General features: G+C 46.4%; 2 protein-coding genes across 3 annotated transcripts in view; both read left to right on the top strand.

The window, feature by feature from the left end:
- The first annotated feature begins 55 nt into the window (after positions 1–55).
- parp10 (poly(ADP-ribose) polymerase family member 10) lies at positions 56–11,547 on the top strand. 2 transcript variants are annotated; one of them, XM_063009270.1, is made up of 13 exons: positions 56–100; positions 193–313; positions 1,449–1,621; positions 2,320–2,562; positions 2,660–2,890; positions 4,391–5,427; positions 5,988–6,200; positions 7,239–7,341; positions 7,469–7,590; positions 7,677–8,469; positions 9,195–9,319; positions 10,183–10,357; positions 10,441–11,547. In XM_063009270.1, the coding sequence occupies exons 3-13, from the start codon at positions 1,450–1,452 to the stop codon at positions 10,737–10,739; spliced, it is 3,513 nt and encodes a 1,170-aa protein (XP_062865340.1). In that variant the 5' UTR covers positions 56–100; positions 193–313; position 1,449; the 3' UTR covers positions 10,740–11,547. The 2 variants fall into 2 exon arrangements, with proteins under 2 accessions (XP_062865340.1, XP_062865339.1); XM_063009269.1 differs by having other exon boundaries at positions 7,239–7,362.
- Positions 11,548–12,984: 1,437 nt separating this feature from the next.
- The window catches only part of cpsf1 (cleavage and polyadenylation specific factor 1), a 26,923-nt gene continuing 11,915 nt past the window's right edge, over positions 12,985–27,992 (top strand). The window contains exons 1-24 of the mRNA XM_063009267.1: positions 12,985–13,113; positions 14,196–14,364; positions 14,612–14,639; positions 14,736–14,869; positions 15,275–15,355; positions 16,080–16,231; positions 17,110–17,256; positions 18,895–19,034; positions 19,317–19,427; positions 19,538–19,631; positions 20,363–20,450; positions 20,571–20,708; positions 20,948–20,993; positions 21,582–21,673; positions 22,067–22,141; positions 22,358–22,438; positions 22,528–22,620; positions 22,697–22,810; positions 23,441–23,582; positions 23,682–23,860; positions 25,273–25,412; positions 25,497–25,680; positions 26,167–26,373; positions 27,271–27,363. Coding sequence (XP_062865337.1) covers positions 14,221–14,364; positions 14,612–14,639; positions 14,736–14,869; positions 15,275–15,355; positions 16,080–16,231; positions 17,110–17,256; positions 18,895–19,034; positions 19,317–19,427; positions 19,538–19,631; positions 20,363–20,450; positions 20,571–20,708; positions 20,948–20,993; positions 21,582–21,673; positions 22,067–22,141; positions 22,358–22,438; positions 22,528–22,620; positions 22,697–22,810; positions 23,441–23,582; positions 23,682–23,860; positions 25,273–25,412; positions 25,497–25,680; positions 26,167–26,373; positions 27,271–27,363 — 2,703 coding nt within the window. The 5' untranslated portion in view covers positions 12,985–13,113; positions 14,196–14,220. The remainder of the gene's footprint in view (positions 13,114–14,195; positions 14,365–14,611; positions 14,640–14,735; positions 14,870–15,274; positions 15,356–16,079; positions 16,232–17,109; positions 17,257–18,894; positions 19,035–19,316; positions 19,428–19,537; positions 19,632–20,362; positions 20,451–20,570; positions 20,709–20,947; positions 20,994–21,581; positions 21,674–22,066; positions 22,142–22,357; positions 22,439–22,527; positions 22,621–22,696; positions 22,811–23,440; positions 23,583–23,681; positions 23,861–25,272; positions 25,413–25,496; positions 25,681–26,166; positions 26,374–27,270; positions 27,364–27,992) is intronic.

Here is a 27,992-nt window from a genome sequence, read left to right as displayed (position 1 = left end):
TACGTACAATTTATAGCCATGATGTTGTAGAAAAGCTGCGCATGCGCTGTGGTCCCCGAGCTGTCCCCTAAATGCGTGAGACGTCTAAGCCTGTAGTTCTGTAAGTTTCCTCTCCTAAAGCACATTAATAGTTTGTGATTATAAACGATCTCATGTTCTCCTTTATTAATCTGTTTATTTATGTTTTATAAGAGAAGATTCGGTGTCGGTACACGTTTTAGTTCCTGTAGTTTGATCAGTTGTAGTTCCTGTTGTGCTGGTTGAAGTGAATCAGGAAGTGTTTTTATTTCTGGTGATGATCTGAACATTTCAGGTAAGAACAGATTATGACGTCATAACATCTCATAATTAAAACTCTTATTTAATAATAAACTGTTTAATATAAATATCTGCTCACATTTCACAGTCTGAGCGGTTATTTCCAGTATTTCATGTTGGTTTCGGTTTCTGTTCAACTGAAACACTGAAAACTGCGTTTCTGTTCTTAAATTTATAGTTAATCATTATTAAATGTTGTATTTTATTTATAATTTTACTCCTTTATTCTGTGTTTTATTAATTTGTTCTGTCTAGGCATTAATTATCTTAGAAACAATGTGTTGCAAATGAGCACAAACAGAAATAAAGTACGTGTGGACACCCAAAATGATTATTATTATATTATTATATTATATATTTATACTGTTTTATTATAATTTTTATAATAATGTTGCAGTGTCCCTGCGCACAAAGCAAGGACCATAAAGACATGGTTTAGTTTAGTTTAGTTTAGTTTAGTTTAGTTTAGTTTCATTTGGTTTGGTTTGGTTTCATTTGGATTGGTTTGGTCTGATGAGTTTGGTGTAGAGGAACTTCAGTGGCCTGCACAGAAGCCTGACCTCAATCTTTGGGATGAATGGGAACACAAGGGATTGTGAGGGCGGGGCGGTCCAGGTCCTTTCTGTGTGGAGTTTGCATGTTCTCCCCGTGTCTGTGTGGGTTTCCTCCGGGAGCTCCGGTTTCCTCCCACAGTCCAAAAACATGCAGTCAGGTTCATTGGAGACACTGAATTGCCCTATAAGTGAATGTGTGCCCTGCGATGGACTGGCGCCCCGTCCAGGGTGTTACTGTGTGCCTTGCAGCCATTGAAAAGCTGGGATAGGCTCCAGCGACCCCCCCGGCCTAATTGGATAAGCGGTTAAGACGAGTGAGTGAATGAATGGGAACAGTTCTTACTAACACTGGTGGAAAACCTTTTGAATTTTTAATAGAGGCTCTTTGTTAGAATCTATGTGCTTAGGGTTTTGAAACAGGATGTCCAACAAGCTCATGTCAGGCGTCCACATACTTTTGCCCATACAGTGAAATGATACGTATTGTTTTAACAGGAGCAGAATATCTACAGCATTAGTCAGTAAACAAAGCAGCCGCTGTGTGATTCATGTTCTGTTTCTCTTTCTGATGATCAGGATGGGCGATGAAAACCTGGACGAGAGGACTGTGGAGGTTCTCCAGATTCCTGATAAAGTAGACGATGACTTGCTGTGGCTCTACTTTGAGGGCAGAAGGTCTGGAGGAGGAGAGATTAGTTCTCTGGATAGAAACAAGGACAAAGCCATAATCGTGTTTGAAAGAGCTGAAGGTAAGGAGACGAATATTTTGATGTAGATGTTTAATTTTTATCAAATGCTTTTATCCTGGTCAGTAAAACTGTATTAATGACCTCAGTGTGTCCACATCATGAAGGGTTAAGATACTGAATGGTCGATGATATTTTCTAGACTCCTGTTTTACTGATTAATGACGTTACTGCTCCAGTTTTCTCAAAATTTCTCTCACAAACGTTTTGAGGTACTTCAAATGCACTTTTAAATTCTATTTCTGTATTTTATCCATTTTCTCCCAATCTAGTTGTGCCCAGTTTCCCAGTTGCTGTAGCCAACCGCTTCTTTTCACCTGCCTGAGTCAGGTTCAGTATCACAGGATCAGTATCATGTATGGAGAGTCACGCACTGCTCTCCATTATTCGGCATCTCTGTGCAGCGCCTCCACCAGCCACCAGAGGCCGCCAGAAGCACCAATGATGAATCCCTTTAAACCTCATAGCTAATCATGTCTGTGTGTAGGTCACTAGACGGCCCGTAGCAGAGCTGAGGTTTGAAATTGCGAGCTTGAAATCCCAGCACTGGTGCGCTAGCGGCCCTCGAAGCATTTTCTGATATAAAAAAATTCTACGTTTGTTTGTTTGTACATTTAATCTGACAGAACCATAAAACGTTGGTTCTTTAACACTTACGAACAGAAGCGTCAGACCTTCGTTCTTTGTCCCTCTTGATGCAGATGCAGCAAACGTCCTGTCCAAAGACTCCCACACTCTCTGTGAGACGAAACTGCTCGTACGCAAGAAACCCCCGAAGGATAAGAAGAAGTTCCTGCTGCGAGGTCTTTCCTCCACCACCAGCCAGGAGATCCTGGAGCTGTTTGTGGAGAACCTGACTGGAGTCGACGCGGGCACGTTCACCATCCACCAGTCTGTGGAGAAAGACCTGGTCCTAGTAGACCTCCAAGAACCTCTGGCTGAGGGTGGGTAACGACTAACGTTATATTGTTCTGTACAGTTGTGTACAGTTGTGGAGAAGAAGACGTCCCTTGTTCTTCTGCTGTTTGTTGTTGTTTGCAGGTTTTCAGAAGGTACGTGAGAAGGTTACTAAGAAGACGCTGGATGGAGTGAGTCTCTCTCTAGAAGAGGTGGAGTACACAGACTCCATTCTGGTGGAGAACCTGCCCCCTTCTGTTTCAGAGGATCTGCTGATTCTGTATTTCGAGAGCCCTCGGATTGGGGGCGGAGAGGTCACGGCGGTCAGCATGAGCGCAAATGGAACCGCCAAGGTGTCGTTCAAAGATTCAGAGTGTGAGTTCTTCCACATTTTTCACATTTGGTGTTTATTTATAAGTATTTAGCGGACGCTTTTATCCAAAGCGACTTACAGTCTGAGCAATTGAGGGTTGAGGGCCTTGCTCAAGGGCCCAACAGTGGTAACCTGTCAGTGGTGAGGCTACAGCTGTCTGGTGTTGGTTTTGGAAAACACTTTTACTGATAGGATCCATCCAGACATCCGAGAGTCGGAGTTCTTAATCAAAGCTCGGTGGTGGTGTTGCCGTCAGGATGATCTTACTGTACCAGGGTGGTCAAAGTGCACCAGAGGACATTGAGAAGTGAAACGAGGCTGTTGAGAACACGTAAACAGACCAGGAGACACGGCAAGAACCCACAGAGCTCAAGTTAGTGAATAACAATGCGTTCGAGGTTTGGGAACAGTACTGGACTGCATCACCCAAAAACAGAAAACTTAAGGCGTCCAGATTACCGTACACAGGCTTAAGACCAACCAACTGAACCAACTTCTCAGTACTGCCACCGCTCCTGGACGTTGTTGACGTCGGCATCTGTTATTTCCAGCAAGCTGATCTCCTAATATCCATCTCAGAATCATGCTGCTTTTTTATTTTTATCCTTTAATAATATTGTGCACGGTAGACGATGAAATACCTCAAAATCTTGCAACCGCTTCACGTTTATTCCCTGTTATAATGTCTCATAAACATCTGAGCCTTTCTTGGCTGCTTCTTTTATTCTCAAAATGAACATAAATGCACTATACGGACAAAAGTATGTGGACGCCCTTTCTAATTTTTCAGCCACAACGGTTGCTAACAGGTGTAATAAATCTAAACTCATCTGATATAAAGGAAACAACATGCTTCCAACTTTGCTGCAACAGTTTAGGGAAGGCCCTTTCCTGTAAAGACGTAAAGGAAAGCTCCAGCGTCCTGCAGTCTTCCCTGACTTCAGCCCCACTCGACAGCTCTGGGATGAACCGGAACATCGAATGATCCTGTCATCTTTTGGCTGAATGAGCACAACTAGCTCATGGTCAGGCGTCCAAATACTTTTGGCCATATAGGCAGGAGGATTTAACAACACTGCTCACATATGATGTAAAATGAGCTTTTTATTGCTGCAATGAGACGCTGCTCCCACCTAGTGGTGATAGGAGACAATAACACCCGAAATGTTTTGGAAATGGAATCAGTGGAAAATGCTTTTCTATCGATCTCTAATTATTTATTCTTTCTGTGCGACCCATCAATAAATGACCCACGAACCGGTACTGGTCCATGGCCCGGTGGTTGGGGACCACTGGTGTATGTCCATAAAAATCTGCCTTTGTACTCTTTTTATCATAAATACACGTCAAAGTAGATGCACGAAGAACTGCGTTCTGTTTCTATTCGCATTTCACACACCGTCCCAACTTTTTCACAAACTGTGGTTTGTAGAGAGAGGATCAGCTATCAAGATCTTCCATGATTGTAATAGTCTGTATTTTTGTTGTTGTTTGTTTCTCAGTGGTGAACGCCGTGGTTCAGAAGCCTCACAAACTAGAGGACACTGACCTGATCGTGAAACCGTATTACTCGTTTCTGAGTGTGGAGGAAAACACACCTTCTGCAGCTTCGGATCAGATGGTAGAAGATGAACACCAAGCTGCTGCCTCCACGTCTTCTACAGCTGAGGAGAACACATCACAGGACGTCTCGATGGCTGACGTCTCCACAACCTCACCCCGTTCTGCCATCCCGCCGTTTACTACTCCAGCACCCCCCGGTAAAGGAAGCTCACCCGAGACCAGCATGGAGTACGTCTCGCAGGGGGTCTCACCCGACCCGGTAACTCCTGTCTGCCACAACTTATCTGTTCCCGACCCCGCCAAGCTGAAGCTACTTGCTTCCAGCGACCTGCTCGGTGATCTCAGGAATGCTTACCCTAATTTCGAGATCGCCCCCACGCAGGACGGCGTGGACATCAAAGGTCCGGGACGCGACCAGGCCGAGAAGATAAAAAACAAGCTGCTGGAGTTCGTCAGCGGTTCGACTCAGGCTCACGTTCCCATCAGCGAGCTGAAATCGCAGTTCCTCCAGCGTGAGAAGGTCAAACAGAGGCTCGCGTCGGTGCTGAAGGATAACGGGGTGACCTGCACCTACACGGTGTCGGGCGGTACCCTGGTCATGACCTCGACCTCAGTGCAGGCGCTCAACAAGGCCTGCGAGGTCATCACGGGTCAGCTGGTCGAGACGGTCCTGCCGGTGGAGTCCAGACACGAGTGCATGATCTACACGCAGGAGTGGAGACACTTCCTCACCACGCAGGACTGCTGCGCCCAGGTGTCCGGCGACGCCAAATGCATCGTCCTCGTCGCCCTGAAAGACGAGGAGAAGGAGATCAGGTCCAGGATGGATCAGTTCCTCAGCACGCCCATTCAGATCGAGAGGGTTCTGAGTATGGAACCAGCCATGCTCGAGTACATCCAGCTGCACCACCAACAGCTGCTCATGGACATGGGCGAGGTCGTCATTTTCCCCCTCGATACTGGAGACGGACTGAGTGTAGGTTGTGCAGTTACTCTTCTCAACATGCTAGCCAACCATTGCTGAGATCTGGAGCTCTTGAGTTTGAATCTCAGCTCTGCTATCAGCCCACCGGGCACCTACACATACACACGATTGGCTGTGTCTGTAGGGGGAGGGACAACGGCTGAACAGGGTTCCAGGGTTTCATGTCGACCTCTGTTGACCGGTCGAGGAGCCGTGCTTTGACATGTCGGTAGGGGTGCGTGACAGCCTCGGCCGGTCTAAAATGTTAGCCCAACTAAAATGTGGGCACTCAACAGACACAGTTGGTCGTGTCTGAGGGAGGGAAGGTCAGACAGCTCTTACTGTCCATCTACGTTTGAGGTGGTGGAAGATTACGGAGAGACTAGCGTGATCCTCCGTACATCCCCAGTCGCTCTGTAGGAATCCGCCGCTGCCCAGTGTGTCACAGAGGCGGGTTCCGTTGGCAGGCAGAGGGCGCCAGATTGCCCATAAATGCATTTTAAACAGTATGTAAATGAACCACACTCTGAACACTCTGTTGACGTGTGTTTTTCTGATAATCTGATGAACAGATCCAGGGCGACGCCATGATGTGCCACAACGTGTGGGAGCTTCTATCCGGCATCATTTCAGGCACCCTGACCAAGAACCTCACGGTGAAGCAGCCGGGCATCGCTCGCTTCCTGCTGCAGGACGAGGGTGCCAGCATCTTAGGGGAGATGACCGTCAAGTTCCAGGTTTACATCAGTCTGGAGAAGGTGCACTGGGAACCCCTGAAGGAACAGGTAGGTCTGGGATCTGGGAGGTATCAGTGGTGCCACTGCCCCAGGGATATACCCTGACCTGGACCATGTACCTTGCTAGTTAAACTATAGGATATCTAGAACCTGATCATTAGCGTCGTCCACCCTCTGGTCAGCAGAGATGTATATAGGGTCAACCACAGGACCCTGGCTGCAGGATGTTCCTGGAGATCTTGTCATCCCATTTAATGATGGTCAGATCACACCATTCAAAAATGTATGGTACCTAAGTGGTCCTTAGTTCTTGAGTTCTTTTTGGGTTCTTGAAGACGTTTCACCTCTCATCAGAAAGGCGTGGTTGAATCCCCCATTCACACCTCAGCTCATGTGATCCTAAAGACTCAGATGTTGGCAGGGTGGGTCAGCGACTCTGAGGACCACCTCCAAGGTGACAACCCCACTAGAGGTTAAATATCTGAGACTCCCCATCATTCTTCAAGACTTTAAACTTTAGGACATTTAGAACTCTCAAATAAGTCACACCTTGGCTCTTGTGAACCTAATGATGGCAGGGTGGGTCAGCGACTCTGAGGACCACCTCCAAAGCAACTCTAGTAACCACACTAGAGGTCAAATACCTGGAACTCACCAATATCTGAGAGATGAAACGTCTTCAAGAACCTAAAAAGAGTTCCAGTCACTTTTAACTGACCTGGATGATCGAGAACCTCGGCTTCTGTTGATCATCTGACTCAATCATGGAGGTTCTTCCTCCATCCTCGATCCTCTCAGTCTCATCCAGGCTGGACTACTGCAACTCTTTCATGGCAGGTATTCAGTAGTCCACCATGAGACCTCCTCATGTCCTGATTCAGACTGCAGATTCATGCCTGGCTGCTGCCACATCACTCCAGTTGTGTTCTCTCCACTGGCTTCCAGTAGCTTTGGTTTAAATCAATCACGCCTGCTTACAAAGCCAAGCCTTACAGCACTAATCAAACCCCCTGGTGTTCTGCTCTTAGACTAAACACAGACGTGGCCAACAAGCACGACCAGATGATTTCTTTTGTCCTCCTACAGGACGTATTGGAGCTGGCGTGGAAGATGACCTCGAGTCAGAACTTCAGGAGAACCGCATCTGTAGAACGTTTAATAGATTTAAAAGACAACAGCCACAATGAAGGTGCTGATCTACTGACCTCAGGTTCCTCCGAAAGTCTCGGACTGATTTTATTTGTATATTTTCAGTATTATGGTGTTAGTTACATTATTAGAAGGTTAACGTGTTTACTGATTCTGCTCGCTCTCAGCTCGTTTACAAGAAGCCAGGAGGATTTTGGCGAATGTTGGGAGCGATCGCTCTTCTGAACCCTCCAGTTTGAGAGCTACAGGGATGGAGGAGGACGTGGATCTGTACTCCGGAGCAGATCAGGTCAGACGGGAGTGTATAAATACAGTAAAACTGTAGCTTCACCACTCAACATCTCTTCTGCACTAAATACTGCTTCCTTTCACCAGGAGATGGAGGATCCAACCGACGAATCGATCCCTCAGACTGAAAACAGCAGCACTCTGGATGAAGACGCGGGACTCTTACTGGCCATCCAGCTGTCCATGGAGGAGAGTCGCAATTCAGTCAGGTTTGCAGATGACGATCTACAGAAGGTGCTCGAGCTCTCCAGAAACGCGGCGGCGGCGGTGGACGAGAGCAGCATGCTGTTCCAAGCCATCTCCGACTCCCTGCAGGACTCCGTCCGCTCGGCTAACGTGGGCGAGATCAAGGTGTTCGCCAGCTACCCGCACGACCTGGTCCGGGTGGACATCGCGCTGGGCAAGAAGGTCGGCCAGAGACAGTGCGAGGAGAAGCTGGAGCACACGTGCTTCCGAAAGCTCTCGTCCATCCACAGGCGCTGCTTGGACCTCATCAGGAGGAAACATGCCGTGGACATTCAGATCCAGGGAACCAGTGCCGTCGTCTCGGGGTTTAGGGACTACGTCTCCGAAGCCCTGCCCGACCTGCACGAGCTGATGAAGAAAGCGGCCGACGCCGTGACAGACGCCGAGATCCTGAGGACCGTGCAGTGGGTGAGGCACCAACAGGGCGGAGGGGCGGTGCCGTACTCGCCCGAAGCCATTGTGTACATGGAGAACGCCTGGAGGGCGAAGCAGAAGAAGATCGACATTCTGTTCGACGGTCAGCCCTACACCATCGACTTTGAGAGGATGCAGGAGTACAGCGTGTCGTCCGGATGTTCGGAGCAGGTCTCGCGGAGGATGGTCAGCTCTCTCGACCTGTACACGGAATTCCAAGGTGCTTTTTTAAATTTTCAATCAATACAACAAAGTTTATGTGAAGAATTTCCAAAAATCTGCTGATGTACTCAAAACCAAAGGTGGGTGGATCTGCCAAAATACACAAAGTGCTTCTCCATGTAAATATTTATTATTTTTATTTTAATATTCCCTTTTTATCCCAATTTACTCAATTACAATTCCCTATTACATTTACATCTTCGACCGAAGTAAGTCCAAAGCGACTTACAGTACATTTACCGTACACACTCTGAGCAATTGAGCGTTAAGGGCCTTGCTCAAGGGCCTAACTGCTGCAGCCTTCTGATTACTAGTCCAGCACCTTAACCACTAGGCTACAACTTGCCCTATTATGATTCCTCTGCTGTGCAACATGGTGACCTTGCAGCAGGAAGGTCCTGGGTTCGATTCTCTGGGTGTGTCTGTGTGGGTTTCCTCCGGGTGCTCCGGTTTCCTCACACAGTCCAAGGACCTGCAGTCAGGTCAACTGGAGCTACTAGAAATTAAGTGTGTGTGGACCAACACTGAGATGGCTAGGCTGTTTCGGCCACCCCACACACTCCCCTTAGGTATCACCCAATCATGTCCATGCAGACACCCGACCGGTTCATAGCACCACTGGGAGTCGAACAGGAACAGTAGTGAGCTTGTGTAGTTTACCGCTACACCACTCAAGTATTAAAAACTAATATAATTAAACTATTATTATTATTTTTTCTGTAGAGGATTACAGTTTGATTTCGGACGTACCAGACGCAGCCAGACTTGAAGAAAATTCAGCGGAATATAACCAAGTTGTTGAAGAATTCAAACAAAGCATTCGGGGCAATAAGTTCAAAATCATCCAGGTAATTTTTATCGTCACTTAAAACTGTTAATGAACTTTTTCTGTGACTAATTTACACACCGATGAGCCAAAACATTAGAAACACCAAAAATGCAAGTGGTGCGTGTGAGGGTGAAAGGTCAGCGGATCCAATCAGCATAAAGATCTGAGGGACTTTGATCAGGACCAGATCGTTAGCAGGGGGTGTCACAGGCAGGTCCCCACCCACAGCGGTCCGAGGAGGGACGAGCCAGAGGACGTGAAGACTGTGGCGTCTGGTACCAACAGAAGATCTAGTGTGGATCAAACGGGAGATGATTGTAATCCTGGTGATGAGGAGATTGTGGAACCACACACAGAGCATCAAACCCTTCTGTACCAGTCAGAGTGCCCATGCAGCTCCCGTCCACAGTCAGAACTGGACGTTGACGTGACACAAGAAGGTGGACTGGTCAGACTGGTGTGGAAGAGACGGAACCAGGAGAGGGAACCACTGAAGAATTTTATTACTGATTACTGAAAGTACTGAGGTTGTAGAAGAGGAACAAAGATAAATCTGACCACTGAAGGTCCATCCCACCCCGCCAGCTCCTCCTTGTAGATCCTCAGACCTTCTCAATCCACCTGTGAATTATTAGAACTTTTCTTGATTTGTAGGACCGGCAGCTCTGCTCCGAGGTTCTCCTGGACGTTCCTTATTGTGTCATGAAAATTAGGCTTGTCCACCTGCCAAGGAATCTCATTTCTGCCATCTGACCTTCTTGTAATTAATTTAGTTGACCTCAGGAAGGTTCACAGAAAGCCTCAGACATTTTTCAAGCATGTTTTCAGGGTGTAGAACTGCTCCGTCCTCCTCGGTGTAACCCTGTGTTTTCCGTTGCACAGGTGGAGAAGCTGATGAACCGCCTGCTGTACAGTCAGTACAGGTTAAAGAAAGTGGACTTGGAGCAGAGGTCCATGATGACGCAGGTGGAGCGGACGCTCTACCACGGTACCAGCGAGAGCAGCGTCAAGGAGATCTGCATCCACGGCTTCAACCGGAGCTTCTGCGGAAAAAACGGTACACGTCGGCGCCAAGCATGCAGCAATAATACGTGGACGCTTTTCATTCTAACGTGTGTTTGTTTTTGTTCTTCTCTGCAGCTACTGTGTATGGACAGGGAGTGTACTTCGCCGTTCAGTCTTCTCTCTCCTTCTCGGACACCTACTCGCCCCCCAACGCCGACGGACACAAGTTCATATTCGTAGCCAAAGTCTTGACGGGGGAGTACACCGTGGGGACGAACAACATGAGAGCCGCACCCCTTAAGGAGAGTTCCGGGATACCAGACAGATACCACAGCGTGGCGGACAGGATGGACGATCCCTCCCTGTTCGTCATCTTTAACGACACGCAGGCTTATCCGCAGTACCTCATCACCTGCCAGAAGATCGGAGCCTGACGTCAAACGCAAACACACATCGGTTTAAACCGGCGAAAATAAGTTCAGTGTTAATTAATTAGTTTATTCTGTTCAGATCTGATCGTGCTGGTTTAAAACTGTCCGGATTGTTCTGCTCATGATTCATCTGCATCTAAACTTTCAAAAAATAGTAATAATAAATTACTGACATGAAACCTTGACACTAGTTCGTATAAGAAATACAGACACATTCTGTATGAATTACAGACTTGCACGTCCTCCTGATTCCTCATGACTGATTATGACTGTTTACAGCTGCTGACTTCTGTGTGCCCATATAAACAGGTCTAGTTTGACAGCACCCATTACAAACTACATGGCACAGTGGTTGCAATCAGTCTTACAAACACACAATAAACAAGCATAAACAAATCTGGCATGAATTAGAATACCTGGAACACTGGTGACTTTGTCAAGCAAGCTTTATATCACCGGGGGCTTAGAGGCTCCGGGTTTGATTGTTCATGTGATTAGGAACAAGCATAAAGGTGATTTTATTTCAGCTGTGTGTGTTTAATGCTCTGTGCTCCATATGAAACTTTATAAAAGCACCACCTGCAGGATAAACATTACTAAATATTTATTTGTTGTCAGTAGATGCAGTAGATTTAACATAGAAAACACCCTTTTTGTTTTGCTTTATATTTCCCATTGGACGATGTTTGGTTACTCCTCTAATTGTATTCATCCATCATGTTGCTGGCCGTCCTCTTCCTCATTTACCTTCAACTTGTTGAAGCATAATTATCTTTCCCAATAAACCATTTCTTCTATAATGTGAACAGAATCTGGGGCTTCCGGTGAGATGTTGAGTTTGATTTGGTCGAGGATCCATTTGTATAGTTTTGTGTTCTTTGCCGTCCAAGCGACTCTCAAAAGTCTTCGCCAGCACCAGAGTCCAAAAGCATCGTTCTTCTTCAGCTTTCACATCCATGAAGAATCACTGAGGAGAAACTAAATTTGCTGAAGATCTTTTCCAGTTCCTTCATTCCTGTTCTGCCGAGGTTCTGTCTGTGTGGTGTTCTCTGACTGCTGGATCTTTTTCTGTTCAGAATTGACCCAATAAGGCAAAAGTTGTCCATCGTGTCCACAACTTTTTTCCTGTTGGCAAGACTTTTGACTTCTTGTTATTATCTATCAAATAAAAACACATCAAACTGTACAAAGTTAATTAGTTTAAAAAAGACTAACTTTTAACTAAGTAGAAGTCTCGACACCAGTCGGATGCAGAGAAATGTCACATTATATAAAGAGTGAAATATCTAAACAAAGAAGCTGCTTTATGTATTTAGACAGCTATACTGTAAAGCTATCATGTGAAATAAACAAACCATGAGCAAAACTAAACAATCCCTCAATTCACATTACAGACTTACAGTATTTACTAACTAGCTATCATAAGACATTAACATTTTTAACATTTTAACATAAGACAATAACAAAGGTCATCTTGTAATCAGCAGAGCCAAAGTTCTAATCCTGATAAGAAATAATCTCTTTCCTGTGGTTTCTTTTAGCCAAAATAAAAAGTAAAACCTTTATTATATTGATTTACGTTGCTTGACCTCTTCAGTGAAACCAGTTAGCTTTAGCATTTTAGCTTCTAGCTACTGAAGAGCAACTGAACAGAAACTTTTTAATTTATTAGTAAAGCATAAAGCTTTTACACAACTTGCACTATTATTGATCATTAACAAATACACAAAATACACAAATTATTGATGATTATTAATAAACACACAGGGATTTAAATTTTAAAAACAATATACTGAATGTGTCAGAATTGCACACAGTCGTCTTAGCATTATTGCTTTTCACTCTTTAGTACTTCAGACATGTTTATCTAATCGAAATGATTTTATTACAGTGAAAAAGTTAAATTAAATACAGATAAAACTGTGTTTACATCAGACTGAGATGAGAAAAATGTGCCAAAATGAAAAGTAAAAGATCCATTGAATTGATTTAATATGGCTCGACCTCGTAACAGAAAAACAGTAATATAGCTTCATGTTTAAAATAATTAAATGCTCAATTCGTGTCAGAATTCAATACAAAACAATATAATAAAGGTTTTTGCTTAAAAACAAAGTGTGTGTGATGCATTTTAACACTTTTCTAATATTTATCACCGAGCAGCTAGGAACCAATGTGTTGAGTGGTTTATGTGGGAAGATTTTTGCAGTCGCACCTGAAGACAGGCGGATTGACATGAATGGAGCGATATCAACAGTGTTGTTAGCATCGATGCTAAATCTTTGATCCTGTCGGTAAATTAATCAGTTATTATGAATTTATAACAGAGGATCAAACACAGCGGATATCGAAAGTTTATCCCATTTTTTTTCTACCGGTATGCAAAAAATCATGTGTGTATTATTAATGTAAAAAAAATAATTTAGTTAGCTTTAGCATGTTAGCTTGTGAAGAGTAACCGAACAGAAACTTCACATAGTTTCTGTTATTAAATAGTAATTAAAGCATAAAAGTTTTACACAATTTATACAGTTATTAAGTATTATGAATTATTAATAAAGCATACAGCTTTTACACATCTTCCATCATCATCATCATTATTAATAATATTAAAACATAAAACAAGCTTTTCACAACTTTAACTATTAACATCTTTCTATGAACTCCAAGTTCAGGGTTTATAAAGTAAAACAAAGTAAAAACTACTTTATGTTTATAGTACAAATATTGTTTTAAGGCAGTTATTTGAGACTTGAAACAGAAGCTGCAGGAGCACAGGTTTCACTGTCCACAGTCAAGCGAGCTTCACATCACCATGTGTTTATAAAGGCTGCCAGGCAAGAAAGAAGCTTAAAGATTAAGAAGAATCAGGAGCAAAAACTTCTTCCTTGCCTTAAGCCATGGCGATGTAAAGCTTGCTTGCCTGTGTACAGTGTCACCCGTGTTCCAGGAACTTTTTACATGGCAGAAATGTATTCCAGTGCATCAGGAGAACATTACCGGACTTTCTGCACCAGCAGGTTGATTATGTAAATTGATGTCTGTATATTTTTCACCCAGCAGTTTAAAAAGAAAAGAGCTGAGGCTATCACGTGTCTCTGTCGGCCACATCTTTTCACCTACCAGTGTTGAAGTCTCACTGAGAGTCATGCCACGCTCTTTATAAATACACCCCATCCCATCGATCCCCCTCAGCCACAGCGGGTTATGCCGGTCTGTTTGATAACACCGCCTGAGATTTGAACTCAAGTGCTTGAGCTCTCTGTGGGGTTAGACTGCTGTGCCACCCATGCACCCTCATTTCTTGGAGAAATGTTTATATACGCTGCAGTACAGCCAAGTCCTACCAGCAACTCTGACCAAATAAAAAATAAAACAGAAACCATATCAAACACAGGAATTGTTTTGTTCCAGTATAAAATTGATGCTGGATTGTTTGTGTCTTCCTGTCTGTTTCAGTAAGTGATAAGGAGGAGGAACCAGGATGTACGCCGTGTACCGCCAGGCTCATCATCCCACCGCCGTGGAGTTCTCCGTCTACTGTAACTTCATCTCCAGCGAAGAGAAGAACCTGGTGGTGGCTGGAACGTCGCAGCTCTACGTCTACAGGATCATTAATGATTATGAGGTTATGCTCGCTCACCAACCCTCCAAAACTCGCATCCTCACCTCAATTCTGCAGCTTAGAAAATTAAATACATGCACTTAAATACATTTCTTTCACTTAATTGGCTGCTAAACGACTGTTACCTAATTCAATTAAACATGTGATTTGTTTATGAACTTGTTTTGTTGTTAATTGTGATCTCATTTAGTGGTTTGTGATGTTGAATGTTTCCTGCTGAAACTAACACTGTTCTCCGCTGTTGTTTCAGAGCTCCTCAAAACCAGACAAGGGATCAGGTAAGGGCGAGAGCTTTCCTCATCGTCCTCATCCTCTTACTGTACTCGCGAGTGAGCGATCTCCTCTAAAGCTCCGCCGCTGTGCTCCTGTTTCAGATGGGAAGAGTCGTAAGGAGAAGCTGGAGCAGGTCGCCTCCTTCTCCTTGTTCGGGAACATCATGTCCATGGCCAGCGTTCAGCTCGTGGGTGCCAGCAGAGACGCCCTGCTGCTCAGCTTCAAGGATGCCAAGGTCAGCGTGGCGTCATCAGTCTTCTGATCTGGGGTCATGTTTTGTATGTGTTCCAAATAATTTTAGACGAGCTTGAATAAGTAAATGTAATAATAATAATAATAATAATAATAATAATAATGATTTCTATTATGTTCTGGGTGAATCTGCCAAAGCGTCAAGTCATCTCCGTCAACGGCTTTATCCTGGTCAGGGTCGTGGTGGTCCCGGGTTCACCCATAAATGCTAGGCTCAAGCAGAATCACCCAGGACAGGGTGGCGATCCATCGCTGATGACCGTGTCTGTGTAGATTCGAACCCGGGTCTCAGTGGTTGTGGGCTGGACCACCAGCTCTATGCCACCCCAGCGCCCGGGTGCCCGGTACCCGTTTCCTCCTGACCGTGTGTGTTTTGGTCTCTCGACAGTTATCGGTGGTGGAGTACGACCCAGGAACTCACGACCTCAAGACGCTCTCGCTGCATTACTTCGAGGAGCCTGAACTTCGGGTGAGTCTGAGGTCACTCGAGGTCAAAGTTCCAAAAATATTGGGACGGTAGGAATTAAAAGCACAGATCTGTGAGCCGTCCATTACAGGTATTTCATCAGAAACAGAACAAACAAGAGGAGCGCTTAACGTTTTACCTTTTTTTACTTCATTCATTTTAATGGCTGCAAGACGTTCCAAAAAAATTGGGACGGGGCAAATTAGGACCGGAAATGCTGATGGGTTAAAAAAACCATCATTATAGGGTATAAAAGCGGCATTAATAAACAGCTCAGTCATTTACAAGCATAAATAAGTCAAGGTTCAACACATCGTTACCATCTACAGTCCATAATATTATTAACAGATACAGAGAAATCAACACTGAATGATCAACAACATCCAGAAATGCCAACCTTCCCTGTTATGTTACCAAGGCAACGTTCAACGTCCAGCACATTGCTAGCATAGGCAGCGTCTGTAAACGCAGCGTCCCCACCTGTATCAGCGAGACGGTGCCAAGCCACCTTCTGCAGGTCCTACAAAAGCGAGGCTTGTGTTGAGAGAGCGCCGGTGCTAGACTGGCCTGCCTGCATCACGTTGGTACGATATTATTACGTTCCTGCTGCTGTGTTACCATGGTTACAGAGCGAAAATGGAATTTCTCGTTCTTTATTGTCGGTATGATACCATGACGATGCTGCTGCTGTGTTACCATGGTTACGAGTGTGTTCTCTCTGGCGCAGGACGGCTTCGTGCAGAACGTCCATAACCCCATGGTGCGGGTGGATCCGGAGAACCGGTGCGCCGTGATGCTGGTGTACGGGACGCAGCTGGTGGTCCTGCCCTTCAGGAAGGACACGCTGACCGACGAGCAGGAGGGCATCGTGGGAGAAGGGTACCCGCAGTTACACTACAGAATCAGCAGCACTGCAGAGGGAATGTGTGTGTCGGCGTGTCTCTGTTTGGCCATATGCTGACCGTTAGCTTAGCCCCAAAAGAGTCTGTCCGGCCCCCTCAGTTTTTTCAACTCGTTTTTATGTTGTTCCACTGATTTGTCCTGGTCATGGACGTGGTGGGTCCGGTGTCCGCCAGACAGGATGCCAGGATCTCAGACCAAAACAGACGGGGCACAGATGTGGGCAGCAATAGCTTATTGATTAGGATACTGGATACTAGTGATCAGAAGGTCCCTGGTTTAAGCCCCGTCATTGCAAGGTTATCACAGTTGGGCCCCTAAGCGAGGCCCTAAATCCTTAATTACTTTTATCACATCAGTTGTAAATGTAAGTTGGTTTGGATAAAAGTGGCTCCTAAATGCCACAAATCACTTCATTTGAGGCAGCAGTGGCTCAGCAGTTAAGCTTCACTAGTAAACAAAGGGTTGCTGGTTCAAGCCCCTCTACCGCTCAGTTGACACTGTTGGGCCCCTCAGCGAGGCCCTGAATCTTTCATTTCTTTCATTATCAGTTGCAATAGTCAGTTGGTTTGGATAAAAGCATCCGCTAAATGCCACAAATCATTTCATGTGGGGCAGTGGGGGCTCAGCGGTTAGGGTACTGGACCAGTAGACAGAAGGTTGCCGGTTGAAGCCCCTCCATCGCTAAGTTGCCACTGTTAGGCCCCTGAGCGAGGCCCTTAAACGAATACGATTGCTTTAATTGTCTCCATTCACGATTGTTAGTCGATTTTAATACAATTGTCCTCATAACATAATTGAAAATCATGTTCGTTTGTCTGGTTTGACGTGTACATTCGCATGTTCTCCTCGTGCAGCCAGAAGTCCAGTTTCCTCCCGAGCTACATTATCGACGTCCGGCAGCTGGATGAGAAGCTGCTCAACATCATTGACATGAAGTTCCTGCACGGGTACTACGAGCCCACCCTCCTGATCCTGTACGAACCCAACCAGACCTGGCCCGGGTATGTACTTTACACCATCGTCATCATCGCAACATCAAAAAAAGCCGTGTTCTCTCTCTTTGATGTTCTCTCTCTCTCTGATGTTCTCTCCATTTGATGTTCTTTCTCTTTGATGTTCTCTCTCTCTAATGTTATTTATCTTTGATGTTCTCTCTTTGATGTTCTCTCTCTGATGTTCTCTCTCTGATGTTCTCTCTCTCTGATGTTCTCTCTATTTGATGTTCTCTCTTTGATGTTCTCTCTTTGATGTTCTCTCTCTTTGATGTTCTCTCTTTGATGTTCTCTCTCTGGTGTCATCTCTCTTTTTGATGTTCTCTCCATTTGATGTTCTTTCTATTTGATGTTCTTTCTATTTGATGTTCTCTCTCTCTGATGTTCTCTCTCTCTGATGTTCTCTCTCTTTGATGTTCTCTCTTTGATGTTCTCTCTTTGATGTTCTCTCTCTGGTGTCATCTCTCTTTTTGATGTTCTCTCTCTTTGATGTTCTCTCTATTTGATGTTCTCTCTTTGATGTTCTCTCTCTTTGATGTTCTCTCTTTGATGTTCTCTCTCTGATGTTCTCTCTCTGATGTTCTCTCTCTCTGATGTTCTCTCTCTTTGATGTTCTCTCTATTTGATGTTCTCTCTTTGATGTTCTCTCTCTTTGATGTTCTCTCTTTGATGTTCTCTCTCTGATGTTCTCTCTCTGATGTTCTCTCTCTGATGTTCTCTCTCTCTGATGTTCTCTCTCTTTGATGTTCTCTCTATTTGATGTTCTCTCTTTGATGTTCTCTCTCTTTGATGTTCTCTCTTTGATGTTCTCTCTCTGATGTTCTCTCTCTGATGTTCTCTCTCTGATGTTCTCTCTCTTTGATGTTCTCTCTCTCTAATGTTATTTATCTTTGATGTTCTCTCTTTGATGTTCTCTCTCTGATGTTCTCTCTCTGATGTTCTCTCTCTCTGATGTTCTCTCTCTTTGATGTTCTCTCTATTTGATGTTCTCTCTTTGATCTCTCTCTTTGATGTTCTCTCTTTGATGTTCTCTCTCTGATGTTCTCTCTCTGATGTTCTCTCTCTCTGATGTTCTCTCTCTCTGATGTTCTCTCTATTTGATGTTCTCTCTTTGATGTTCTCTCTTTGATGTTCTCTCTCTTTGATGTTCTCTCTCTTTGATGTTCTCTCTCTGGTGTCATCTCTCTTTTTGATGTTCTCTCCATTTGATGTTCTTTCTATTTGATGTTCTTTCTATTTGATGTTTTTTCTATTTGATGTTCTCTCTCTCTGATGTTCTCTCTCTCTGATGTTCTCTCTCTTTGATGTTCTCTCTTTGATGTTCTCTCTCTTTGATGTTCTCTCTCTCTGATGTTCTCTCTATTTGATGTTCTCTCTCTTTGATGTTCTCTCTTTGATGTTCTCTCTCTGGTGTCATCTCTCTTTTTGATGTTCTCTCTCTCTCTGATGTTCTCTCTCTTCGGCGTTCTCTTTTTCATTGGCGTTCTCTTTTTCTTTGATGTTCTCTCTCTCGTGTTCTCTCTCTTTGATGTTCTCTCTCTTGTGTTCTCTCTTTGATGTTCTCTCTCTCGTGTTCTCTCTCTTTGATGTTCTCTCTCTCGTGTTCTCTCTCTTTGATGTTCTCTGTGATGGTACCTGGTCCTGCAGGCGTGTTGCGGTGCGTCAGGACACGTGCAGCATCGTGGCCATCTCTCTGAACATCATGCAGAAGGTTCACCCGGTGATCTGGTCCCTCAGTAACCTGCCCTTCGACTGCACACAGGTCATGGCTGTACCCAAACCTATAGGTGAGAGTCACACACCACCAGCACCACCAACACCACCACAACTGCAGCAGCTCAAACAAACAAGCCATTAGATTGGTGTTTCTGACATCCATCCTGACCTTAAAGCTGAGAAATATAAAGAGTTTGATGCTTATTTGTTTTGTGTGCAAAAGTTTTGGCACCCCGGTTAAATTCCACAGTCCACCCTGACCAGGATAAAAGCCTGTACTGATGAATGAATAAATGAATGAATGAATGAATGAATGATCTGATTCACAATGTTTCCTCTTGTCCGTGTTGCAGGTGGGGTGGTGGTGTTTGCCATCAACTCGCTGCTCTACTTAAACCAAAGCGTCCCGCCTTTCGGTGTGTCGCTCAACAGCCAGACCAACGGGACCACAGCGTTTCCCCTACGTAAGCTCTCTTTGCTTTTAGTACTCAGCCTCTGCTGTTGGGTGAAGGATCCTGAACTTGTGATGGATGATTAAGGAATGGTATAAATAATGTGTGTGTTTGTATCTCAGGAGTTCAGGAGGAAGTGAAGCTGACCCTGGATTGCTCTCAGGCTGCGTTCATCGCCACCGATAAGATGGTCATCTCTCTCAAAGGAGGAGAAATGTGAGCGTCAGAGTTACTCCGTGTACTGAGAAACTATGTGTACGCCCCCTGTATCAGCCACGCCCATTCCTGACAGGGGGATAATGGAGATCTATGCGCGTGACTCTTCGTGCGCGATACGGATCTCCGTATGAACCTGCCCGGTGCAGGGGAATAGAAGCGGTTGGTGCTGCACGTGTAGCAGAGGGGGCGTGTGTTAGTTACGACCCTCCTCGGTCAGGAGTAGAGGTGAAATACCATCAGGGAATCGGATATGACCAGATTGGGAAATATTTGGGTGGAATAATGCATTAAAGATGAGTTTCCAATATTGTGTGCAACACTTTGGGGAAGGTCCTGTCCTGTGCTGGTATGAGTGAGGTCCGTAATAGACACGGTTTGGTTTGATGTGTTTGTTGTCTGACGGATCAAGTTGCCTCAGTATATCTACAGAGATTCTGAAGAGGCTTACAAAGCCGTCGCTAAGACTCTGTGACTCCACTGAACCACAGCGAGAGCCGTTATTCATAAACTGAGAAAATTTGGAACGTTGGTGAGCCTTCCCACGAGTGGGAGTTGGATGTTCCTGTCCAACATAAGGGCCTGACCTGACCAGGCTGTTCTAGCCCCGCCCAGTGGTTTCAGTCAAGCTTAATGTCAGTTTTGGTGTCCACATACTTTTGATCACACAGTGCTCGTCTTGTGGGGCGAGTGCTGAGAGGTTCTGACGTTCTCTCTGTTCTCCTGTGCAGCTACGTTCTGACCCTCATCACGGACGGCATGAGGAGCGTGAGAGCTTTTCACTTCGACAAGGCCGCCGCCAGCGTCCTCACCACCTGCGTGAGTAACGCGAAGCATGATGGGAGCTCGGCCGAGGTGGCAAACGGGAGCACTTTTAGTACCTGTGTGATTTTGGTCTTTGATTTGGTTTTTCTTCCCCCCCCCCCCCGTCGTCGTTAGATGGTGACGATGGAGCCGGGGTTCCTGTTCCTGGGGTCCAGGTTGGGGAACTCTTTGCTCCTGAGATACACGGAGAAGCTACAGGAGACTCAGATGGAGGAGAGCAAAGAGGAGCAAGAGAAAGAGAACGACAAACAGGTAACGGCATTAAAAAAACGACTTATAACCATGGGGGGGGGGGGGCTGCGCTGCGCTGCATTGCATTATGGTATGCATTTTAATGCTCAAAAATTTGTCCAGATTCCACTTAAGGGCTTCACTGCATGCTTGTATAAACTCTAGATCATCAACTGTGTGAGCAGCTTGTTTGTTTACGTTCCTACATTTCAAGCCAGTGTATTACCTTCCTAATTCTCTCTCTTATTTGGTGTTTTCAGGAAGAGCCGCCCAGTAAAAAGAAGCGAGCGGATTCTAACTGGACTGGTATGTGTGTGTGTGTGTGTGTGTGTGTGTGTGTTGTTGTTGTTTACTCGTTTGTTGTCATTTGTTATTCCACCAGCAGGTGGCGCAGTGGAGTTCTCAATCGTATTACATTCCCTGTATGTGATGTGCACGTCATTCCGACTGTACTGAATTTCAGAACCATCAGGGGGTCCATTAATTTTCTGCAAGTGTTCAAAAACTTTTGATAAATAGTTCAATCTGCGGGGTTCGGATCCTGGAGCCATGTTTTAAAGCTTGACCACCCTAAACTAACATGTTCCTCTTTGCTGATTGGCTAATGTGAAACGCTTGCTTGGTTGTAATTGGCTCAGGATGTAGAAAGACCCGCCTCTCTTAAATAAAACGCATTATTATTGTTTCTATTGTTTCATTTCCTAAATGCTTTACTACTGTATTATATTGTATTTGCACTGTAGCACCCCTAGTGGACAAACGTTATTTTTAAACTAATAGAATAGAATGTAGCATGGTCCAGGTCCCGGTTCAGTGTGTACCTGTGAGTGTGTTCTGTCCAGCATGAGTTCCAATGTGTGTGTGTGTGTGTGTGTGTGTGTGTGTGTGTGGCAGGAAAAGCCTCCATGCCGGATGAGCTGGATGAGATTGAGGTGTACGGGAGTGAAGCTCAGTCCGGCACGCAGTTGGCCACCTACTCCTTCGAGGTGAGATTAGAACCACCCTCCTAACACTCTGTCTGAACGGTTCTGACCCGCCTGTGGTATCTGGTACCAGGACGTTCTGAGCCGAGCTGCATGGGGACTCCGACTGGTACTGAAGGGTTTGATGCTCTGTGTGTGGTGCTACATTCACCTCGCATTAGATCTTCTGTTGGTACCAGACGCCACAGCGTTCACGTCCTCTGGCTCGTCCCTCCTCGGATCGCTGCGGGTGGGGAGGGACTCACCACGCCCGTCTGTGCCACCCCCCGCTGTTTAAGAGATACTCAATATCGTAACGATCTGGTCCTGATCAAAGTGCCTCAGGTCTTCATGTTGATAATGTTTTGGCTCACGGGTGAACATGCTGGAACGTGAAGGTTGTGTTTGGTGTTGTAGGTGTGCGACAGCATTCTGAACATCGGACCTTGTGTGAACGGATCTATGGGAGAACCAGCCTTCCTGTCAGAAGAGGTACAGATACTTATTTTGGACTGTATCTGTGGGGATTTGTGCCCATTCAGTTTGCTTAGATTTTATAAGGTCAGGCACTGTGAGGATGTGCACAGGAGAGGCTTTGCTCACAGCCCTACATCTTTTGATTTATAATTTGCTAGTAATTAATAAGGGTGTCCACATACTTTTGGCCATGCGTGTTCAGGGTGAAATGTTGTTCGTTCCTCTCTTCAGTTCCAGAGTAACCCAGAACCCGACCTGGAGGTGGTGGTGTGTTCCGGATACGGGAAGAACGGGGCTCTGTCCGTCCTCCAGGTAACCGTTTACCCTCCACGCCCACCTGAGCGACGGTACCACCGATACACCTCCAGTCTGAATCCAGGTCTGTTTCTTTCTTCCCCTAGAGGAGCATCAGACCCCAAGTGGTCACGACGTTCGCTCTTCCCGGCTGTCAGGACATGTGGACGGTCATCTCCAGCGAGGACAAAGCTGAGAAGGTAAGTGCCGACCTCTGAGGCACCCTTCCCAAGAGCACTTGGGCTCAGTTTATGACCCGCTCGTTTGTACCCTCAGGCTCCAGCGGAGGAGGAGCAGGAACCTCCGCAGGAGGAGAAGCAGGAGCCCACGGTGGAGGACCAGAACGACAAACATGGCTTTCTGATTCTGAGCAGGGAGGATTCCACCATGGTACGTTTATACGCGGAGCTTCGAGCTAGGGCGGAGTCTCGCGGTGGCGTCCGCCTCACGTGCAGTGCCACGGTCAGCCAGCAGAGGCCGCAATCGCAGCAGCGGTGTAGAAGCCCCACAGGTCGACAGCGCAGCTTAGCGTTCGTGCATTAGACCGCCCATGTGGGCACCTATTCCAGACACTGTAGTGACCACTGTGCCACCTAAACACCCTGCTTGTTTTATCAATTACATTTTTGGCATTTAGGCATTACACAATCTAAGCAATTAAGGGTTAAGGGCCTTGCTCAGGGGCCCAACAGTGGCAACCTGGCACTGGTGGTTACTGGACCAGTATCTTAACCACTAGACTACAGCTGTCCTATCTATATCAGCTGCCCTCGTGGACCTTAAGGTTACCGAGCGAGGCCAGAGGAACTCGTTTCATCCAGGCTTCACCTTGGTCAGGGTGGCAGTGGGTCCGGATCCACTGGGACAACACCTGCTGTAAGGATGGCATACCCTTCTGTGTAGGCGCCTGGCCATCCAATAGGGGTCGTGGGCTCGCATCCTGTCTTCTACTCTTTCTATAAGTCCATCACCTGATCTGCTTCCAAATGTGTGTGTGTGTGTGTGTGTGTGTGTGTGTAGATCCTGCAGACGGGGCAGGAGATCATGGAACTGGACACCAGTGGCTTCGCTACTCAGGGACCCACCGTGTACGCCGGCAACATCGGAGACAACAAGTACATCATCCAGGTTTCACCCATGGGCATCAGACTGCTGGAGGGGGGTGAGACGGGCGCACACACACACACACACACACACTAACAAAGCTCACGTGAAGTGTCCCACATGCCAGTGACCGCTCTCACACTGTGTCTGTCCACAGTCACCCAGCTTCACTTCATCCCCGTGGATCTGGGCTCGCCGATCGTCCACTGCTCCGTGGCCGACCCCTACGTGGTGATCATGACCGCCGAGGGCGGGGTCACCATGTTCGTCCTGAAGAGCGACACCTACATGGGGAAGACGCACCGCCTGTCGCTGCACAAACCGCAACTGCACACGGTACGCTGCACCCGTTCACCTGTGCACACCGTGTGGTCAGAAGTATCGGGACGCCCTTCTGACACACAGCATTTCAACCAAGACAGTGTATTCCTAACGATCATATAAACAGTTTAGGGAAGGCCCCTTCCTCTTTCAGCTACTCCAGTGTCCTGTACAGAGCCCTGACCTCAGCCTCACTCAACAGCAGGTGTAGCCTAGCGGTTAAGGTACTGGACTAGTAATCAAAAGGTCGCTGGTTCAAGCCCCACCACTGCCAGGTTGTCACTGTTGGGCCCTTGAGCAAGGCCCTTAACCCTCGATTGCTTAGACAGTATACTCTCACAATACTCTACGCCACGTCTGCTAAATGCCAAACATGTAAATGTAAATGAATAGGCACAAATTCCCACAGGCATGATTGAAAGTCTAGTGAGAAGACTTTTCTAGCTGAGAGGGTCACGGAGAAAAATAATAGTTATTAAATCAACACATTTGTACACGAGCGCCCCCTTGTGGAGGCTTTACGGTACATCCTGTAAACCACAGTGGGATCAGATTGCCAGCATTTTTATTAACGAAGTTTATTTTAGTTTTGTTTTGATGCGTCGTTTGTTGTGTCAAGTCAAGTTCATTTATATAGCGCTTTTTACAGTAGACATTGTCTCAAAACAACTTTACAGAATCCAGGACCAACAGACCAAAAACCTCCTGTTGAGCAAGCCGAGGGCGACAGTGGCAGTAAAACCGCCCTTAAAAGTACAGGAAGGAACCTTGAGAGGAACCAGACTCAGCAGGAACCCCCGTCCTCCTCGGGTGGCCTGGAGGAAACTTTAAATAAACAGGATTTACACAAATCATACAAACACACAATTAAATTGAACTGAAAGTTATAACTAGCAAAAATAATGTGAGTTCTTCATTATTCAGTCCAGTCTGTAATAAAGTCTGTTGTGAGTTCTTGACATTCTTGGTGCAAACACGCCAGGTTTCCGTCACATCCGGCAGGAGCAGCATTGTTGGCACGGCAGTCTCGACTTCATTCCTTAACCTCGGGTGGGTAAACAGGTTACAACAGAAAACGTAGTTAAAATGTGAAATCATTAAGATGAAACAGTTTTACAGAGAGTAGCTTTAGACTCCGGAACCCCTGATTATTACAGCAGAACTAAAATGGAGAGCGAGCAGGTAACAAGGTCATGAAGCTTCCACAGGACATCAGCGCCCGCCTCCCCCACCGTCATCAAACCTGAGTGTGTGTTTGGACAAAATAACCCTGACAATAGAGGGCGCTCTATTTTAATACCGATTGATTTTGAAACGGGACGTCCGGCAGGCGTCCGAATACTTTTGGCCGTATATATGGTGTACGTTTACATATGGCAACTCTTGTTTGTGATTTCCGGTCGCGTGCGCACGTGGAACCCGAGCAGCAGTCGCGTGTGATCGCCCTGTGCGCGTACCGCGACGTGAGCGACATGTTCACCATTGAAAATAAAGTCAGCTTCACCGCCAAGGACGACACGCTGAGCAGGAGCCAATCAGAGGCCGAGACTCTCTACCACGACCTCAGGTAAGCACCAATCATCGATCGGCGAGCCTTAGCCTTCCTACAAGGTGGATTGATGTGTGTGTGTGTGTGTGTGTGTGTGTTCAGCGCCACCGTAGATGACGAAGAGGAGATGCTGTACGGAGAGTCGAACCCTCTGACCAGTCCGACTAAAGACGAACTGAACCGCTCGACTTCTGCACCACTGTCGCAGTCCGAGCGCCACGGCGGCGCCAGCAAGCAGGAACCCACGCACTGGTGCATGGTGGTGCGCGAGAACGGCGTCATGGAGGTCAGGACACGCCCCGCCTTCTTATTAATGTTTGTTTTTAAGTCATATCGGCACCTGAACGTGGTCAAAAGTGTTGGGACACTCGTATTCAGCGCTGAGGTCAGGTGTTTGGTTGCCAGATGTGTATAAAATCACTAATTGGTGAAAAATTGGTGCCGTTCTGACCCCATAACGAACCAGTGTGGAAGAACTTGACTTGGTTCCCATTAAACACTTTTGGGATGAACTAGAACGAAGACCTTCCCAGAGGAGTGGACACTGTTATAGCCGTAAAGTTGGACCACATCCAAATTGATAGTTATGGATTTAGAGTGTGATGTCCTAATACTTCTGCACATTGTTAATGACCATCAGCAACAGCTCCTCCTGGTGGCAGGTCGAGGTCTTACTACGAATGGTGAAGGAATACTGAGTGTGTAGTGTGTTCCTCCATACATGGAAAAGGCTGTGTCTGAGGGGGGTGTGGTTTTTATCGTGTCTCTTCAGATCTATCAGCTGCCCGACTGGCGGTTGGTGTTCCTGGTGAAGAACTTCCCGGTGGGGCAGCGCGTGCTGGTGGATAGCTCGGCCGGCCAACCGGCCGCTCAGGGAGAGATGAAGAAGGAGGAATTGACGCGCCAGGGAGAGATCCCGTTGGTCAAGGAGGTCATGCTGGTGTCGCTCGGGCACAATCGCAGTCGGCCGTACCTGCTGGTGAGTCTCGGGCCGCTTCGGGGTCGACTTACGGATCATTGGGTTTTCGTTTCTTAATTTTCGTTTCATTTCTGGCTCCGTTAGACGCAGGACTTGCGTCGCTTTTACAACGTGCACGTCAGTATTAAGCTAAATATGCAGCGAACTACCTTCCTACGGTCCTAGAAACTATGTCGTCTTTCAGGAATCCACTGACATGGTGGTGGTGTGTTAGTGTGTGTTGTGCTGGTATGAGTGGATCAGACACAGCAGCGCTGCTGGAGTTTTTAAACACCGTGTCCACTCACCGTCCACTCTATTAGACGCTCCTACCTAGTCGGTCCACCTTGTAGATGTAAAGTCAGAGACGATCGCTCATCTATTGCTGCTGTTTGAGTCGCTCATCTTCTAGACCTTCATCAGTGGTCACAGGACGCTGCCCACGGGGCGCTGTTGGCTGGATGTTTTTGGTTGGTGTACGATTCTCGGTCCAGCAGTGACAGTGAGGTGTTTAAAAACTCCAGCAGCGCTGCTGTGTCTGATCCACTCATACCAGCACAACACATACTAACACACCACCACCATGTCAGTGTCACTGCAGTGCTGAGAATCATCCACCACCTAAATAATACCTGCTCTGTGGGGGTCCTGACCATTGAAGAACAGCATGAAAGGGGGTAACAAAGCATGTAGAGAAACAGATGGACTACAGTCAGTAATTGTAGAACTACAAAGTGCTTCTATATGGTAAGTGGAGCTGATAAAATGGACAGTGAGTGTAGAAACAAGAAGTCTCAGTGCTGAGCTGTGGTACAATTAGCCAACCAAACCTGATTGGATAAGCGGTTACGAAAGTGAGTGAGTGAAAGCTACTGACCTGTGGTGACCCCGGTGACTCTGACCTCCTCTCTTCTCCAGGCTCACGTGGACCAGGAGCTGCTGATCTACGAGGCGTTCCCGTACGACCAGCAGCAGGCACAAAGCGGCAACCTGAAAGTGCGCTTCAGGAAGGTGAGAGCACGCGGCTTCCACGAAGTATGTGGACGCTTGACCGTAAGCTTCGCTACCTGGACAGCCCCCAGTGGTCTGAGAAGGACATCCACACAATGAGGGCGTGGTCCGTGTCTGTGGGAATTTTGTGTCTGTGAAGTTGTAGCCTAGTGGTTAAGGTACTGGTCCAGTAATCAGAAGGTTGCCGGGTTCAAGCCTCACCACTGCCAGGTTGCCACTGTTGGGCCCTTGAGCAGGGGCCTTAACCCTCAATTGCTTAGACTGTATACTGCACCTGTACTGTAAGTCGCTTTGGATAAAAGCGTCTCCTAAATGCTGAAAATGTAAATGAAGTGAAATAAGCTCAAGCGCTGAAGCTGGATGAAAAGGCCTGGCTCACAGTCAGGGTTCTGATTCATCCCAGTGGTGTTTAAAAGGGATAAAGCTCAGGGTTTTGAGCTGGAATGATGAGTGGAATCTACTGGTTTTGTGTTTGTTTTTGTTCACTTCGCTCGCTGTCTGGGCTGCTTGTTGTGCCTCACATCCACAGCGGTCATGATCCAAGCGCCGCTTTTGACCAGCATAAAATAGGAGGAGATATTAACATACACAGGAAACTAAACCCAGAAATATATATATATATGTATTTC

The sequence above is a fragment of the Trichomycterus rosablanca genome, chromosome 2 (genome assembly GCF_030014385.1).
Source record: "Trichomycterus rosablanca isolate fTriRos1 chromosome 2, fTriRos1.hap1, whole genome shotgun sequence".
NCBI classification, from domain to species: Eukaryota; Metazoa; Chordata; class Actinopteri; order Siluriformes; family Trichomycteridae; genus Trichomycterus; species Trichomycterus rosablanca.
Note: the sequence above shows the minus strand (reverse complement) of the source record. Positions and strands in the feature narration are given on the sequence as shown.